Source organism: Falco rusticolus, chromosome 4 (assembly GCF_015220075.1).
Source record: "Falco rusticolus isolate bFalRus1 chromosome 4, bFalRus1.pri, whole genome shotgun sequence".
Lineage (NCBI taxonomy): Eukaryota > Metazoa > Chordata > Aves > Falconiformes > Falconidae > Falco > Falco rusticolus.
In genome coordinates, this window is record NC_051190.1 from 9,773,342 (window position 1) to 9,789,635 (window position 16,294).

At 38.3% G+C, this 16,294-nt stretch overlaps 1 protein-coding gene across 6 annotated transcripts in view; it reads right to left on the reverse strand.

The window, feature by feature from the left end:
- Positions 1-436: 436 nt before the first annotated feature.
- The window catches only part of TASOR (transcription activation suppressor), a 34,724-nt gene continuing 18,866 nt past the window's right edge, over positions 437-16,294 (reverse strand). For 2 of the 6 annotated variants that reach the window (XM_037386764.1, XM_037386767.1), the window contains 9 exons: positions 14,237-14,679; positions 11,100-11,238; positions 5,495-6,441; positions 4,656-4,778; positions 3,929-4,088; positions 3,141-3,249; positions 2,773-2,951; positions 2,529-2,687; positions 437-1,834 (listed from right to left, as the gene is read on the reverse strand). In XM_037386764.1, coding sequence (XP_037242661.1) covers positions 1,272-1,834; positions 2,529-2,687; positions 2,773-2,951; positions 3,141-3,249; positions 3,929-4,088; positions 4,656-4,778; positions 5,495-6,441; positions 11,100-11,238; positions 14,237-14,679 — 2,822 coding nt within the window. In that variant the 3' untranslated portion in view covers positions 437-1,271. Of the gene's footprint in view, positions 2,167-2,528; positions 2,688-2,772; positions 2,952-3,140; positions 3,250-3,928; positions 4,089-4,655; positions 4,779-5,494; positions 6,442-11,099; positions 11,239-14,236; positions 14,680-16,294 lie in introns of all 6 variants that reach the window. The other 4 variants (XM_037386766.1, XM_037386765.1, XM_037386769.1 and 1 more) reach the window with 4 other exon arrangements.

Here is a 16,294-nt window from a genome sequence, read left to right on the forward strand (position 1 = left end):
CTACCCTTTTTTAACCAGTAATAATTAATTTTGTGAGTTGAGAGCCATGTAGTTTCAGATACTGTCACCTGGTACTAAACCATACATCCTACAGAAGAGCGCTAAAATCAAACTACAAACAGGGAAAAAACCCCAAACATGTAACTTTGGACAACTTAAAGACAAAAGCAGTAAATATACGTGTCGAGTATCAGTATATGCAAAACCAGGAACAAGGGCAGTCTTGAGACCCCACAGCTATTTACCATCAGCTGCTGTTTTGCAGAAGCCTGAGTCAGAAGAGGATGCACAAAACGAGCCAATTAAGAGAGAATCTCTGGGGAAGAGTAAGTTTGTAACTCAGCAGATGTGAAATTTAAAAGGACAAGATTAAGATAAAACTCTGTACTTAGGACAATGCTAATTAAAAAAAAAAAAAAAAAGGTACTCATTATGCTAAAGTAGGAGAGGAGTGAGATTTTTCTAATGCAAATTGAGCTACCAGAGTCACTAAAACCAGGTCCTGATTTGTCCTTCTCATTACAGAATGGTAATTACAATGGCACGGTGCAAGTTGTAAGATTGCTCTGCTGGTGCTGTAATAAGCATAGAGTATCAAAATTAGATACAAAGATAATTGCTATTCATGAAATAAACTTTGGGTACATTTCTCACATTTTGAAAATAATATAAAACCACAGACAATGCAATGTGTTAGCAAGTCCCTTGTGCATTAAGAGTTTATTTTATTTTTGTAATGGAACTGCACCATTGGTTACTCTAATTGAGGTATTTAGCCAAAATCCAGTATAGAGGCATTAGAATAACTACACTGCCCTATAGCTATGTAAAAACATTTGTACAAAATCTGTGTCAAATGTCAAATAAATACTTAAGTTTTGATATTTATGTAAAGAAAAGCGATTTGGATACTCTTACAGTTAAAAAAAAAAAGTCTTGCTGTTTCACATATTTTAGTCCGACATTCAGTTTTACATTAATTAAACAGACCTCAAACTGAAGCCCAGGTACAGGTCAAATACAAATGTAGAAACATAAAGGTGCCAACAAACAAGATAATTCAAGTACAGTAAATGTTAAAAAATATATATATTTATTTCAATTTTCAGATGTTTCCAACAGGTACAGGCCATCGGGATTTAAATAAGACAAGAAAACATTTGAGATAAAGGACAAGAAACATTTTGTTCCAGAATAAAATAGAAATTGTTAATCCACCATTTTAGAAACAAAAAAAGTCCACAGCAACTTATAAAAAGAGACTTACGAGTTTATTTCTGGTTTGAATATGGCCTGGAAGAATCGCAACTTACATCCCAGCCAGCCGGTGATGCTGACTTCTCTGTATCCACGCTCTGGCTGTAAGCAGAGAGAAAATAACTGCCCCCTTCTTGGTTCTGACTTGCCGAAGAAATTGGGTACGTTGTTCCCAGAAAAGTCTGATGAGTGAGTACATTAAAGTGACTGAATTGGTGGGACAGGTTTAATTGTCTACTGTAAACTTGGAAGTTATTGAAAGGAGCTTGTTCAACCAAATTGTGTTTTTCTCCTTCAGCACAGCACATTGGAGAAACTGGAGTGATGAGCTGGATCTCTTCCAAGTCAATTTTAGAAGGCTTTTCCACCATGCCAATTTGTGCTTCAGGAGGTAACTCAGTAACTGGTACGCAGGTTTCTTTTGCATCTGCTCCATGTAAGCCCTTGGCCTCTGTCTGCAAAGCTTCCAAATGAGTATCATACTTGGAGGCATCATTGCAGATTTCTATTTGTGATGTTTCATCCCCTGAATCCAAAGACATGTCCTCCTCATCCTTTTCATTGTTCTCTACAAGAACTAAATTAAAAAAAAAAAAGAAGAAAAAAAAAAAAAAGAAAAAAAAGAAAAGAAAAAAGGGGGGGAGAGAAAAAAGTCCTATTCTATTGAAATACAAACTTTTGTTAGAAAAGCTATACACTACTCACAGAGCGTTAAGATTCAGGTCTGTAAATCCAGTATCACTTAAGTCTTGGTCTTCTGCCACTCTCGTTCACTTACTCAACATACATACTTAACCCTCTGTGAGTGTCCAGTTACTCCGATGCTAAAAGCTTCTGTGCATTGTGTTCATGTTTACTGTTGGGAAATCCCCATTCCCAGCTCCAAAGGGGTTAATGTCAAAACAGCATCTAAAGTTATACAGTAGGTGAGTATTTGATCAGACAATTAAAAGCACAATTGCTGACATCTCAGTCCCTTTGTTACAAGTCTATCCTTCTCCTGCAAACAGACGGTTACGCAGCTTTGGCATATGTCTACTTTCTTGAATACGGCGTTAGCCTGTATAGAACTCCGTATTTAAGATCGCCTTTGGCGCTCCACGCCAGCTGCTCTTCCACCATCATTTAAAACGGAAAAAGAGTAGCTTGAGTTGGGTTTTCCTTGCTATCTGTAGCCCACTTACAAGAGTAAACGCACACTATTCTCAAGGACCTCCACCCCACACATCTAATTAGGTAAACAAAGTGTATATTTTGTTGGGGTTTTTTACCTGATTGTCTTGCATGAGTATCAGAGGAAGACAGGCTGTTTTCTTCAGTAACCGAGTTGTGATACCCAACGAGACTTTCAAAATTTTGCATAAAGTCATCAACAGTAGCAACCACTATTCCGTTATCAATGTAATTTGAAAGTGTTTTGAGATTCTTTTCTAAATACATAAAAGGAGACTTTGTATTAGTATTTAGCACCTTTTATCTAAAGGGGAGAGAAATACTCATAAATTTTGGGTTTACCTGTTAAGAAGACAACATGTCTCTGTTGTATGTTTTGAGCCTGAAGCCTGATAAGGCAGTCTAATTCTGGAGCATTTCGAGTCTGAGAATCACAATTATGGTAAGACAGAATCTCAACCAAGTGCTTCTTTTGATAGGTGTTCAGAAGGGTCAGCAGACTTAGGGCATTGGCATTCATTCTGTAACGGGGGGGGGCGGGGGGAGGGAAAATACACCATTAGAAAGGCACTTGATTTAAGGTCAGTCTAAATATTAAAATTAAGTCAAAACACAAATGTGAGAGTAAGTCCTACTTATTTGGGTTTTGGAGAGCATAATTGAAGCTGAAGCATTTTAACAAGCATTTGGTATTGAAGAACACTACTTACCTCCCCAGCTCTTTAAGTTTTTTTTGTATTTTGCAGTGGACTTTCCACTGCCATTTCCCATCTGGGGTATTGAGCTCCTCCAGAAACTTTAAGAACTGTTTTAGTTTATCTGTTTTGGAGATAGTGAATAGAAGTTATATTTTGCGTTACGCAAACTGAAAACACTGCTTCAGTATACACATAATGCTTCACTTTTGTCTTCATCAAAGTATAGTTACACAACTATGAATATTAGCCTAGTACTTTAGGTTTTCTTCCTAGCAGATTAGGCAGCAACAATATTGCAGAACTGAGCTGCTTTTTTGTAGGTCAGATACCGAACAGCGGTATCCGCATTTGTAAAAGCTCAATTCAGTCATAGGTGGTCTGCCTTGCTCAAGTATCTGTTTAAAAAACTGGTAACTTTGTTAACTATTCCATTTCAAAAACAGAAAAGGGGGGGGGGGGGAAGTGTAGTTTTTCAATATTTCTTTCTAGCACATTTCTGGATTGAGTAGTAAGGAATAAAAGGTTCCACATACATAACTACACAGTGTAATGCAAACTTAGAAAGACAAGATCTCCAAGTTCACATGTTCCCCAGAAAAATCTTATCCATAAAGGCCACTGACGTAAGAAACACACTGAATTAGCTGAAGTTCTCCAAAAAAACTCACAAAAATTAGACAGAAGACCTGAAAATGAGAAGACTTGATTCTTCACTGCAGTAAGTACAGCCACTCTCCCACATACTAAAACATGAGGCTTTTTTGTCAGCGTTTTAAAGCTTCAGAAAGCACCACACTTACCTGTACTGATGGACTCTGGCTTAAGGACAGATTCATCTGACACAACAAAACCACCAGACACAAACAGTTCATTGTAAGTGTGATTTTTCACATCATCCAAACTATCGACACCCGCAAAGCTGACACAACAAAGCCTCTTCAAAGTTGCTAAGCCAGGTATCTGTTTAAAAATGTTACAAACAAGATGTTTGCCAAATATCACACACAAAAAAAAACCCCAACAGAACAAACTATAGAACTTTAAATATCAAACTACAAAACTCATTTTCAATGAATTATCATTTCTTCCTCCTGCCTTGGGAAATGCTGTCTCAAAAATACTAGAGGAATGAGACAATGGAAGTTGAGCACTTAGAATAATTTTACTTTCTGCCCAGCACAGGTTCATAAGCCACAGCTGTCAGGACTACCCATGGTAACCTGACAGCTGCCTTCACTTGCCATTAGAGCATCACAGAACAAGAAGCAGAACTACTCAAGCCTCTACAACTTTACAACTACTAACAATAAATATGTATTAGCACGTATGTGGAGATGGAAGAAGTTACAGGTATACAATGGAACAATACTAGGTATTTACCACCATTTTTGTTTCTTCAAACAGCAACTAAACACAGGGCATTCTTTAAATGCTATGTTAGAGGAAAGCAGCCTTGCTCAAAATGAGCTCGTCTCACTATGTTTTAACAATAGGTTTCTATAGAACACATCTACTTATGTGAAATACCTTATGGATGAGGTTGGCAATGTCTTCATTTTGGATAATTATCAACAGTTTATCTACAGCAGCTCTTCTTTTAAGGAACTCTTCTGGATGGCACTCTGTGTTACCTAACTTTGTAAGGTATTCCTAACACCACAAAAAGAGAAGATGGTAGAGAAAAAGTGAATAGGAAGTTCAGCCAAAACAATCCCCACATGATGACCATGGTAAGCAAGTTTTCCACTCAGATGAATCTCAGAGGGGCTGGCTTCCTGGTCTTTCCGATACATCAATCGGAAGGATGCAGCAACACACGAATAGCCTGTTCCAGCCAGTCAAGTCATTCTTACAGAATCGCACATAGATGGCCAACTGACAGTATCAGAACTGCGTGAGTGTTCAAATAAAGCCAAAAGTTATTTCACTTTCATCTTACACAATTAAATACAGAAGAACAGTAATCTCCAAAAAGGTACCCACACTATTAACTGAAGGGGAAGGGAAAACAAAAACCCAAATTACTCACACTGACTTTTCATATATTCTTTTTAAAACAGTAGGCTATCGCATTTTTGCCGTTGTTACCACTTTTCTGTGAGGCTGTCCCCAGCAGTATCTTCAGAAAGAACCCAACTACAGCCTGTTCTGCTTTCCAACTATTTGCAAAAAAGCTGAATATAAGCAAGACTACCTCGGAAGCTCAACCCAGAAATGAGACAGGACAGCCTGTTTTCACAATTCAACCTTTTCTGAAACAACTTTCAGACTGCCTTATGTTTGTAGTCCAGTTTCATTCATTCTGATTTGAAAGGCGCTCTATTCTATTTTAACACTATAGAGCAGCTGCACTGAAATATATTTACCTTGATTTCTTTGCAGAGAATGCTTTCCTCCTCTTCATGAATATAAAATTTCACAGTGTTTTTCTGTACATCTTTAATAATTTTGACCAAACTGTTAAATACTTCAGGTTTTAACTGGCTTATAAAATCAGAAAGGACTGGTTGGGTTGAAATGTTTGCGTTCTCTGGGGATTTCTGTGTCTTTTCTGGTGGCTCCATCAGATCACCACCGGAAAAGGTCTGATCAGATGTCAACACATCCTCAGTTTTAGCATTCACGTGATCTACTTCATCCTTCATTAAGGGTAAGCTTGCCGAATGCTGCTCAACAGAATCCCGATTTTCCACCACCACAATATTACACAATGGCTCTGCTAACAACGCTGTGTCAGAGTCGCTGCAAACAGGCAGCGTGTCAGGTGGAGGATTCAGTGCAGTGTTACTAACCATTTCTGCCGATTCAGGACTACAATAAATTGGTGGAGTATGCCTAATGCACGAAGACGACAAAATAACTCTATTCAACTTTTCACTCAGTGTCTCTATATATTCTTGGACAGAAATCTCCGATGCCTGTAGACAGATATATTCAGAAAGTCTCATTATCCTCTCTCGGGGAGAGAAGACTGGTGTGGACATACCACTAACATAAGCAATATTTTTTTGATGCAAAATTTCTTGAATCTTTCTTGCAAAGAGATTATATTCTTCTAATAGCGTAGTCTCTATTACTGCACTAATGGAATGCTTAGTTGTAAAAGGGTGATCTGATAGCCCACACTGATCTTCAAGTTTCTCCACTTGTCTTGGATAAAGTCCATCTTCTGCTGTCCCCTTTTGTGTGTCTGAAAATGGAGAGTATGGAAACTGATAATCAGAACTTCTCTGTCTATTTATTACCCGGGGATCATTAGGAAAGGCATCCTTTGGCGGTAAACACACGAGCGGTTCTTCTGGTGATTTCAGACCTATATAGGAAGAGTTAATCGTCATCTCATGTTTGAAAGTCACACACAACTGGTACACTAAAGCCTCCAAAACCGTTTTGAAACAGCATTGATGCTGTGCCTCCCCCACCCATCAACTTAAATCCAAAGACTTCATAATAAAAAATTTAATAGCTCCTAAGACTGTAAAACAATAAAATCAAAGTATGCTCAAAAAGCAGAACACAAGTAATTTTCCCAGAGATAACTTATGATTAAGCATAACAGGAACTGCCTTAATTAAAAAAAACAAAATCAAACTAGAAATCAAGCAGGGTGACAAGTTACTCAAGTATTTCATTTGCTACTAGGTTATAATCCTCAGACTTTGGAAAGGGTTACTTTAGCCACACACCACCTTGTGGAATTAAGCCTGCAAGCGGCATGTCTGCTCTTGCAATTGAGAACAGAAGGGGTTTTGCTTAAAAAGGTAGGATGCAAGTTTTATGGTAACTATTGATACACAGAATCAGTTACGCTGCAAGGAATGCTGAAAGCCTCTGGTAATCCAAATCTCAGATCATTTCTGCAGCACTCTGTTTCTTCAGCATCCACATTCAAAACCACGGTTTGGTTTGGTTTTAAACCAAAAGGTAACACTTTGTTGTAACTAATGATATATATACATGCATATGTGTCAGAAACATGCAAGTATTTCAGTATATGTCTATTCCATAAATACTTCAAAGTAGGTTTTCTTTCTTGGTTTTGAGATGGTTTGTTTGGTTTTTTAGTTTCTTTAGGTGTTGTGTTATTGTTAAAGCTAACAGCCATTAAACAGAAAACCAGACTTCCAGAACAGAAACAATAACCAAAATAGTATAGAGAGTTTTTAAAAATTAGTATTCTTTTGGAATACAAAGTAGCCTGTTATATTCAGTCCCTAATTGGATCATGTCTATCCAGATCTAACAGGAAAACATCTGCCACTAACAGCATCCCTTTTTCAAGGTGACGGTATCACCTTCGTTACTTTATGCCAGTAGAAGTACACAGAGAAACCAGAAATGTGGTTCCATTTTATTTTCCTTGTGAATTAAACTGTATGTCCTTTCTTCATCCTTCACAGCACATCCTTTGAGCCAACCCAAATTTCTAGTTTTTCTTTAAAAGCACTAGACAGATACACATCAGGTTATTCCAATTAGTTCTATTCTTTTTTATTTCAACCTTTTTTCTGTTGCTTTATACATTCAGTGTTGATCTGCACTTTCTGCATACACAAGTATATTAATTTTAAAAGATCTAAGAGCTCAGTACCAAATTACAATGTTAACAGAGTAAATTTACATTTAAGCTCATTTTAGACACAAGGTACTTAATGTTATGTATCTCATTCTTCTTGAGCTGCTCAACACTTACAAGCTGCATCACTATTGTGAAGCAAGAAATTCTGTACTATAAGCAAGTCTTAGTACAAAGATTGAATGCTGTACTATGGCTTTAAATTTTGGGCTATTTTTATAACTTCTTACATTTTAATACAGCTAATCAGTTGCATACCAATTTTAGCAATGAATTTTTGTTCTGTGTCTTTCCTGTCTGCAGCTCTGATACAGGGAAAATTTCAAATCCTAAGTTTATTGAAAAAAAAAACCCCAATATACAATCCATTTATCCTGATTTGATGGAAAGTTTCTGTAACAATTATATTAGTAAAAAAGTTTTCAAGACATATATGATTAAAAAAAAAAAGATCAGGTTGTTCTTCAAAGGTTATTATTTAAGTTTTCCAGAAATAAATTTTGTTTTAAAAACCAAAAACTTTTGTTAAGCAGAATTTAATCAGGAAGATACACTGCTGAATATGAAATCCAAAGTGTTTTCTAACCTGTAAAAAACAGAATTAAAAAAAAAAAAAAATAGAAGGATGACAAACTAAGGTTACCCTTATTTTAATAGAATTCGCTGAAGGTGGCATCCTTCATAGATCTACACCTTTCCATCACAAGTCTTCACAAAAACCAAATGATTGAGCAAGGAGCAAACCCCAAATAAACAAACCCTTCAACAACTATTGAAGTATGATTTATGATTTCAAACATACTCTTTGTTAGTAATACCTTGTAACTGGATATGTCAAAGAAACCAGAAAAAGAACTGCCTGAAAACAATCTTGGAAAGAAGAGCTGTTGAAGAGCTGCTGAAGTAGTCCTCCTTGCAGATAAGAGTCAGATTCTTCACTGCTTAAGAGAGGTCCTTCTACAGTGACTCCAGAAAGAATTCTTGGGTAGATTTTGAAATCAGAAATTCAACCACCACCTGACAAAGAAAGCCTAGAACATTCTGCTTCTTCATATCCAAGATGAATGTAATCAAAAGCCATCACTTTGCAGAGTGTCTGTTAATGCATTGATCTTCTCTTACAAGAGAAAGAAGAAAAAGCAAGAACACCATTTTCGCACTTAACGTCTAAAGCCAAAGAAGAGTCTCAAGTTCAAGCCAAAACTGAGTTAGGACAGGTTTGTTAAACACACGTGCCCAAGTCAGCTTTCAAAAATACAATTCGGGTTTGCTTACCATTGTCAGAAGTTTAGGTTACATACTCATGCAGAAATGAACAATGACATGACACAGAAGCAGTTCAGATGAGTTGAGGACCTATGAACATCTATCTCCTCCGACACGTTCTGATGTCATCGAGAAGAAGCAAGACAAACCCCCAACTCCTCAAGTCACCAAGTATGAAGAGTTAAGTTCTTACAGTAAGTTTAGCTGATCGTGACCTCTGTATCAAAACGTATTTGTGTTTAAAAAGAAAAAACAAGAGATTGCTAATTTGGCTTCCTGCAATTATGCAGAGACGAAAAAGGACTGATGTTCTCCAAATTCCTTTCTATCGCTACCTTGCTACAAAAATGAGACATGGAGAAGCCATCAGATTTAGAAAGCAATCATTTTCTGAAAAGAAAACAGCTTCCTTTAAATTATATTACTGAATTAATTTTAATACCCTAGAATAAAAACTCAAAGCCCTCCAGAGGATACTATACAGGAAGTTATGTCCAGTGAAAAAATCGAGTGCCAGTAGCCCAAAACACTAATGGCTCTTGTGACTCTCCTGCAGCCTTCTCTAAGCACTTCAATAAAATGAGTCCACTTGCTGAACAGTGTATTACTGATCTAATTTTCTGATGAAAACCGAATACCAGGTGAGAATATGAGCTGCTTAATATTCAGGCCATAATGACTTATGCAAACTGTCCCATCCACTCTTCTCACCTGTTTATTTGTCTTCACATTTTTACAGCTGATCCTCCTGAACTCTTCCTACCCCTCCCGAAGGACAGCAGCAGTTAGCATCTGTAGGGTTTCCTGGTGTTTATACAGCATTGTTTACATCACCACGTTGCAGACCTAGTCAATACTTGCTGCAGCAAGAGCTAATCTGAAGAACTAATGTCGCAGGAACTCAAGAAATCCAGTGATGCTCAAGACAATCTCTTTCATCTCTAGAGAACAGCACTTCTCCCTCTCAGAAGACTTCAGAAATTTTTTTTTTTCTACTAAGATTTGCAGTCCCACAGATGACTGCGACATGTCAGTCAATTGGCAAAACCTTGCATGGACTCCCACATCCAGCATCTACAACGTATGACAGTTTTTAGATGCTTAATCACCCACTTAACTAGTTATCTCAGCAACCATATCCTCATCTATATGCACAGTAGCTGTTTCCTCCAGGATTAAAAGAAACAATGTCCTATCCAAACAACTTCACTGTCTCCATACTCTGTAACAGCAAAATACCAGAATAGTTTTTTGATGTTTGCCCCTTAAAGAAAGTGGAGAAAATGTTAGCCAGAAATACTCTGTCATTTCATCAAAAGGCCTATGAATGCTGCGAAGGGAAACCTGTTTCACTTGCCCTCCTCCCTCCTCAGTCAAACAAAAAAGAGCTGCTGAACTACACAACTGGATGGATATCAGAAATATCCAAGAGACAGATTCCAGCATTCCTGGAACACAATCAGACGTCAGTAAGTTTTTACTCAGAGAATGTAGTTAAATTCTATCTGGATTTAGTCACGACCACCGCTTTGTAGCCTTGACTTTAGAGCTTTTGATGACTATTCCTATAGCCATTTCCACATCCTTCAAATCCAGGCTTTTATGCTCTCCCAAGACTTGACGCTGTTGACTCATCAAGAAGTAGAACCAGAAGCTGCTTCTGTAAAATTACTTAAGATGTAAATGTTTAGACAAGGACAAAGACTTTGAAGCACTTCCAGTAGAAGAGCCTGATGCAATAAGAAGTAGGCTACTTTTTATATGGAGAACACATTTCTCATTATTTTTCTGGATTACTAGTTGCAATCATCCACCCATCCAATCTTTCAGCAGAACCTAGGAAGTTCAAACACTGAATTCAAAACACTTGCGCACCTCACCAAATAAACACTCAAGCATTCACATTCCTAAATTGTCAGTACGTAGCCAAAGCAATATTCTGCACCAGTATCTGTTTTCGCCCAGCGGACTCCTGTATTAATCAAGTATCAGAAACAACTGCCTAAGCTATATACATGCTTGCGTACCAACACATGACCTAAGAATGGGATCTATGAAAGATACAAACCTTTAGAACATGCTTTCGATCAGTCCTTGTAGTAACTGTTAAAGAGTTAAACCCACCTTACCTGTAATTGGAATAAGTTTCCAATGCATTCCAACTTCTCCTATATTATTTGAGTTGGAATGTTGCCTGCGATATACATGTTCTACAGGTGTACTATGACAGGGACTGCAGTCTTCAAAAGTACTCCCAGTGCTTGCTTCCTAAAAAACAATAAAAATTCTCAGCTCAAACCTTTTTTTTTTTCTTTCTTTTTTGGTAGCCATTAAGCTTTTACATTCTGAACAGCTGACAGTAAGAACACACCTGAGTTCACCAACCAACTCAAATCAAGCTTGGAAATGTTTACATGAGGTACTTAGACATTTCATTTACCCATTTGACAATTTCTGAGACTGAAATCTTCGCTGATGGTCTATCATTAAGTAAACAAGGCAGTCCTGAGCACATGCCTCAGAGTACAGAAGCTGAGTGGGGCAAGGAGGAAAGGAGGCAAAGAGGGGAAAAAAATTAGGAAAACTGTCTGCTCCTTAGCCTTTTTGAGGGTGTTTTCTTGGTAGCTGACTAAAGCCATGAGACGGCACTACTGAGGAACCGCCTGCAACTAGCCTTAAGCCCTTGAACAACCCAATGTGATCTCATATTCCAGATAGTTAGAAGCAAAACAGCACAGAGATCAGACGTAGGACAAACTCTTTCCTACTCCATGACTTAGAAATGGCTTTGTGTAGAAATGTCAGTAACACAGAACAACCACTCTGTAATGTGACTGAGCAAGCTGCTGGGGCACTCCGAACCCTAAGCAGAAATGCCAGAAAGGGTGTTCCGCCAGTTACATGCTGTCATGATAAGTATGCAGGGAACACGTATACAGCACTGCAGCCAGCGGTTACACAAAGAGAGCTAGGGATGCGTTTAAGTGCTCAGAATTTTTCAGCTCTGCTCGCACCAAAACTAAAGCCAATTCCACAACCACCTTTAATATCCATCGAGCATTTAAGACCTTCCACTATGCATATTTCTCAATGCTTTCTCACTCAGACATTGCTAGAGGGACAGAAACAAGCCCGTCACCTTTTGCACAGTACAAGATGGGAAAATGAGGATTGCATGATCCTCACGTGCATAGAAGTAAGGAAGATTTTCCTGCCCTATAAAATGTCTACCACTATTAAAGCAGGAGAGAGAGAATACACTTTGAAGAGGCTGGACCAAGACCAATTCCCCAAACTGAAGCAATAGCTACAATTAGAGCAAAAGGATGCTTGATGACTGTAAGGCAGTAAGAATCACTTCATTGACCCTGAGGTATTGTCACTAGAAAAGGTCACTAACTCATACATAAACAGTCACCTGAGGTAAGTTGTTGCCATTGGGGTTTTCTGTTTGCTTTTGAGATAACAGTCCACAACCATAACCACTATGTTTTATTAAGACAAGAGAGACAGGCTATCATTAAAAGGAAAATGCTCTCATTCTGCTTTTCTAGAGTAACTACTGATCGCCTGTGGATAAACAGTCTTGTTTAAGATACCTCCAACCAACTCCAAATACAAAATACAGAAAATAAAGTGAATTCTGTCACTTTCTTGCTTATGATGAGAAAGCAACAGGTGCAAAAAGGTCTTGAAATGATAAAGCCTAGGACTGATGTACTGGGTTTTAGTTTGCATTTTGGGGTGCATAAGCTTATGCAATTCTGGGTGCATAAGCTTTGAAAGAGATTGTCTCAGCTTACAACTGGGAAAAGCCTGGTCAAAAAAAGGCTCATTTCTGCACCAGAGATGGAATTTCACAATCATGACAAGTTGTCACATCTGAACCACCTATCAGTTCTTTAACCTAAAAAGGTTAAAGACTAAATAGTACACTGTTACCCTGGTTTCAGCTGGGATAGAATTAATCTTCTGAGCAGCTGGTGCAGTGCTATGGTTTGGATTTGGTGTAAGAATGATGTTGATAATAGATGGTTTTAGTTGCTGCTAGGTAGTGTTTATACTAAGTCAAGGACTTCTCAGTTTTTCAGGCCCTGCCAGCAAGAAGGCTGGAGGGGCATCAGAAACCAGGAGGGGACACGGCCAGGACAGCTGGCCTGAACCAGCCAAAGGGATATTCCACACCACAGAATGTCATGCTCAGTGTATAAACTGAGGGGATGGTTTGGCCAGGGTCTGCTGATCGCTGCTCAGGGACTGGCTGGGCATCGGTCAGCAGGTGGTGAGCAATTGTACTGTGCATCAGCTGTTTTCTTCTTTCCTTTCCCTTTGGATTTTATTCCTCTCCCCTTCTCCCTCCTTTTCATTACAATTGTTCTCGTTATTTTATTATTTTTTTAAAAATCACTAAATTGTTCTTATCTCAACCCCCAAGTTTTACCTTTCTCCCAATTCTCCTCCGCATCCTGGGGCCAAGGGGAGCAAGGAACGAGTGAGCAGCTGGGTGGTACTTAGTTGCTGGGCTGGGGTTAAACCACAACAGTCGTTAATGGCCTGCTCTGCAGCCACTGCTGAGCGCGAGTCCATATGGAACAGCAACTATTGCCTTATAAGCCGCTTTTGGGCAGAGTAACAGCTAGGCAATAACTATGATGAGGAACTCTCAAATCCCTCCCTAGCCAGACTAAGAATCACCCAGAAGCAGGAGATGGAAGGCAGTGTGCAAGCTGTTACAGTAATACTATACTTGTTCCATGCAACAACTTCACAGACTGCTAAAAAAAAAAACAAAACCTACCACCATAAGCAAGGTGAGAGCCAGAACAGAGGATCTTTTTTCCTACAAGAGGTAGATGACAACTGCAAAGCTTCAGTCTCAACAAACATGAAAAAACACCCTCAAATACAACACCCAGCCACAGAATGACAGAAGCTTTGCTGCCTATCGCTGGAACAGCTGCCTACGGCACTTACTGTAAAGCTAGCGAGGAAGACTGACCATGGCTGCTTTCCATCTTTCAGGTATTCTTAACTATAATTTCATTACAGAAAGAGTAGACATAAGGAACCAGTACACACATCTTGAAGTTAAGAAAATTTCCATATACATTCCTACCAAACAGAAAAGCTTCTTCACAAAAAAGTGGCACAGCTTATCTATGTTCACCTATCTAAAAAAATAGTGGGTTTTTTCGTTCAGTCTCATAGTTTTTATGAAAACAGCACATTCATTATCAGCATCTATCAATATGGCAGTTTCACTTACTTTTAAACGTAGCGTGTGTTCAAGGCCTACTTCATTAGCCGAAAGCCGTAGATCAACATCAAAAGGGTAGGGCAAGCATGCCGCATCAGTTTCTAGTATCACTGGGCTCTGTGGGTCCTTAAAGTTAACATTTTCAGCCTGAGCAGTATTAGGAAGCGCATGATCATCTTTGTCCTGTGCTGGAATGGATTCATATTCATATTTTTGTCTCATATCCTCTTCAATTTCATCAGTGCTTAATCCTAAAGCTTGGTTTACAGACTGTGCCAACGATGAATCCAAGTGTCCTGCACTAGCTAGTGTTTCTAAAAGCAGTTTAATGAGGCCATGCGTGTCAGTAACAGCAGGGTCGGATACATCTTGCTGCCTCAAGTCAGTATCATGTCCACCAAGACCAGTATTAACTGAGAAAACAGAGTGTGGCGAATCCGAGGTTCTGCCCCCTTAGAATAGGGGGAGGAAGGGAAAAGTAATCCATTACTAAGTTTTAAAACGAAAGCAAAACCAGACCCAACCCAAACACCTGCCACATACCCACAGTATCCCTCTTTAGCACCAATTCATACAGTACACATAAATTTTTTTGCTAAGAAAATAAAAACAGGTAGATATTGATAAAAAAGCAATTTCTAAAACTAATAGTCTTCCCCAGACAAATCATCACATTTTTTTAGATCATTTAATATCACACTATTTTATGCTTTAATAGAAGTCACATACTATGTTCTATGTATTTTATGGAAACCTTGGAAAATTCTCCATCCCTCGTTGAGAGAAAAAGATTAGTTTGAACAAAATATTTACTTCTCTCCATCCTGTCACTGTTGCTCCAGAAACTGTTGAGTATCTTAATGCTTAACCTCATAATTTATCTAAAACTAAGCATAATTCTAAAACCTTACCACGCCTATTTAAAGTAAACATAACTTCATTATGTTTATTAATTATTATTATTAAAATAATAACAGGGTTATTATTCTTCTACTTATCCCCTTGGACGAGTAAATACCACAGGTATTCATATTATCCTTGGGAAGAGACAGGCCAAGGAACTACTTCAAGTATCTGATGAACGCCTAACTCATTTATCATACATGGAAATACAGAACTGTAAGTGCTGTTTGACTAATAAAAATCTAATCATGTTTAGATACTTAAGCTCACAATATTTAGGTAAAATTTTTTGCAAGATAAATTACTTTTATGGTTATATAAAAACATGGAATTCAAACAAGAGACAGATATTGCTGTTTTGGTACCCCTGAAGGAGTTAAGTCAAAATATAGTTTTAAACAGATACCATTTTGATTACAGCCAGGCAAAAATGCATTCACATATTTTACATTAATAATCAATGTAAAAAGACCCTGAAGGTTCAGACTTCCAAGCAGGAATCCCACGTTGCCCACCCTCTGTCCCCTGCATCCACACATGCCAGTATCTTTTGCTTCTCTCAAAAGGGAAACTTATTCCTGTGATCAGCCACTCCATCTTCCAAAGTGATTCACGTACACTGAGAGTGACTGGTGTTTGATGCAAATCCCCCTCTTCATGCCACCCTTCTCCCCAGTCTTCCCCCTTCTGAAGGGGGCCTGTATCACTGTCTTGAGAAAAAGGTCAGGGAAACAGAAATCAAAGTAGTTTTTTTGGCAGATCTTAAGTATCAGATAGTATCTGTGATAAATATCTGAAGTTTGCATGTAGATGATTTCACATACAGAATAATGCAATCTTAGGTTGTTTCCTCTGTCCCACTACACACATTACTGGCTATTTCAAACTTAACTGTACTCATGCTTAGAAGTTTATTTCTCCCCTTAAATCCAAATTTATTAGGTATTATATAGGGTATTGGAGCCATAAAGAAAGAATTACAGCAATGCCAGAAGTCAAACTCTGCAAGAGACATTATGATATCAACTCTGCTTAGCCTTTGGACAGTTCCACAGCTAAGCTAATTCTTTGGAAGTCTGCCTTCCTTCCAAGGAGGCAGCACAAAAGCGGCTTCCATAACAACTCCTGTTACCTTGCCTCCTAGAAAAAGGCAACCTACAGAAA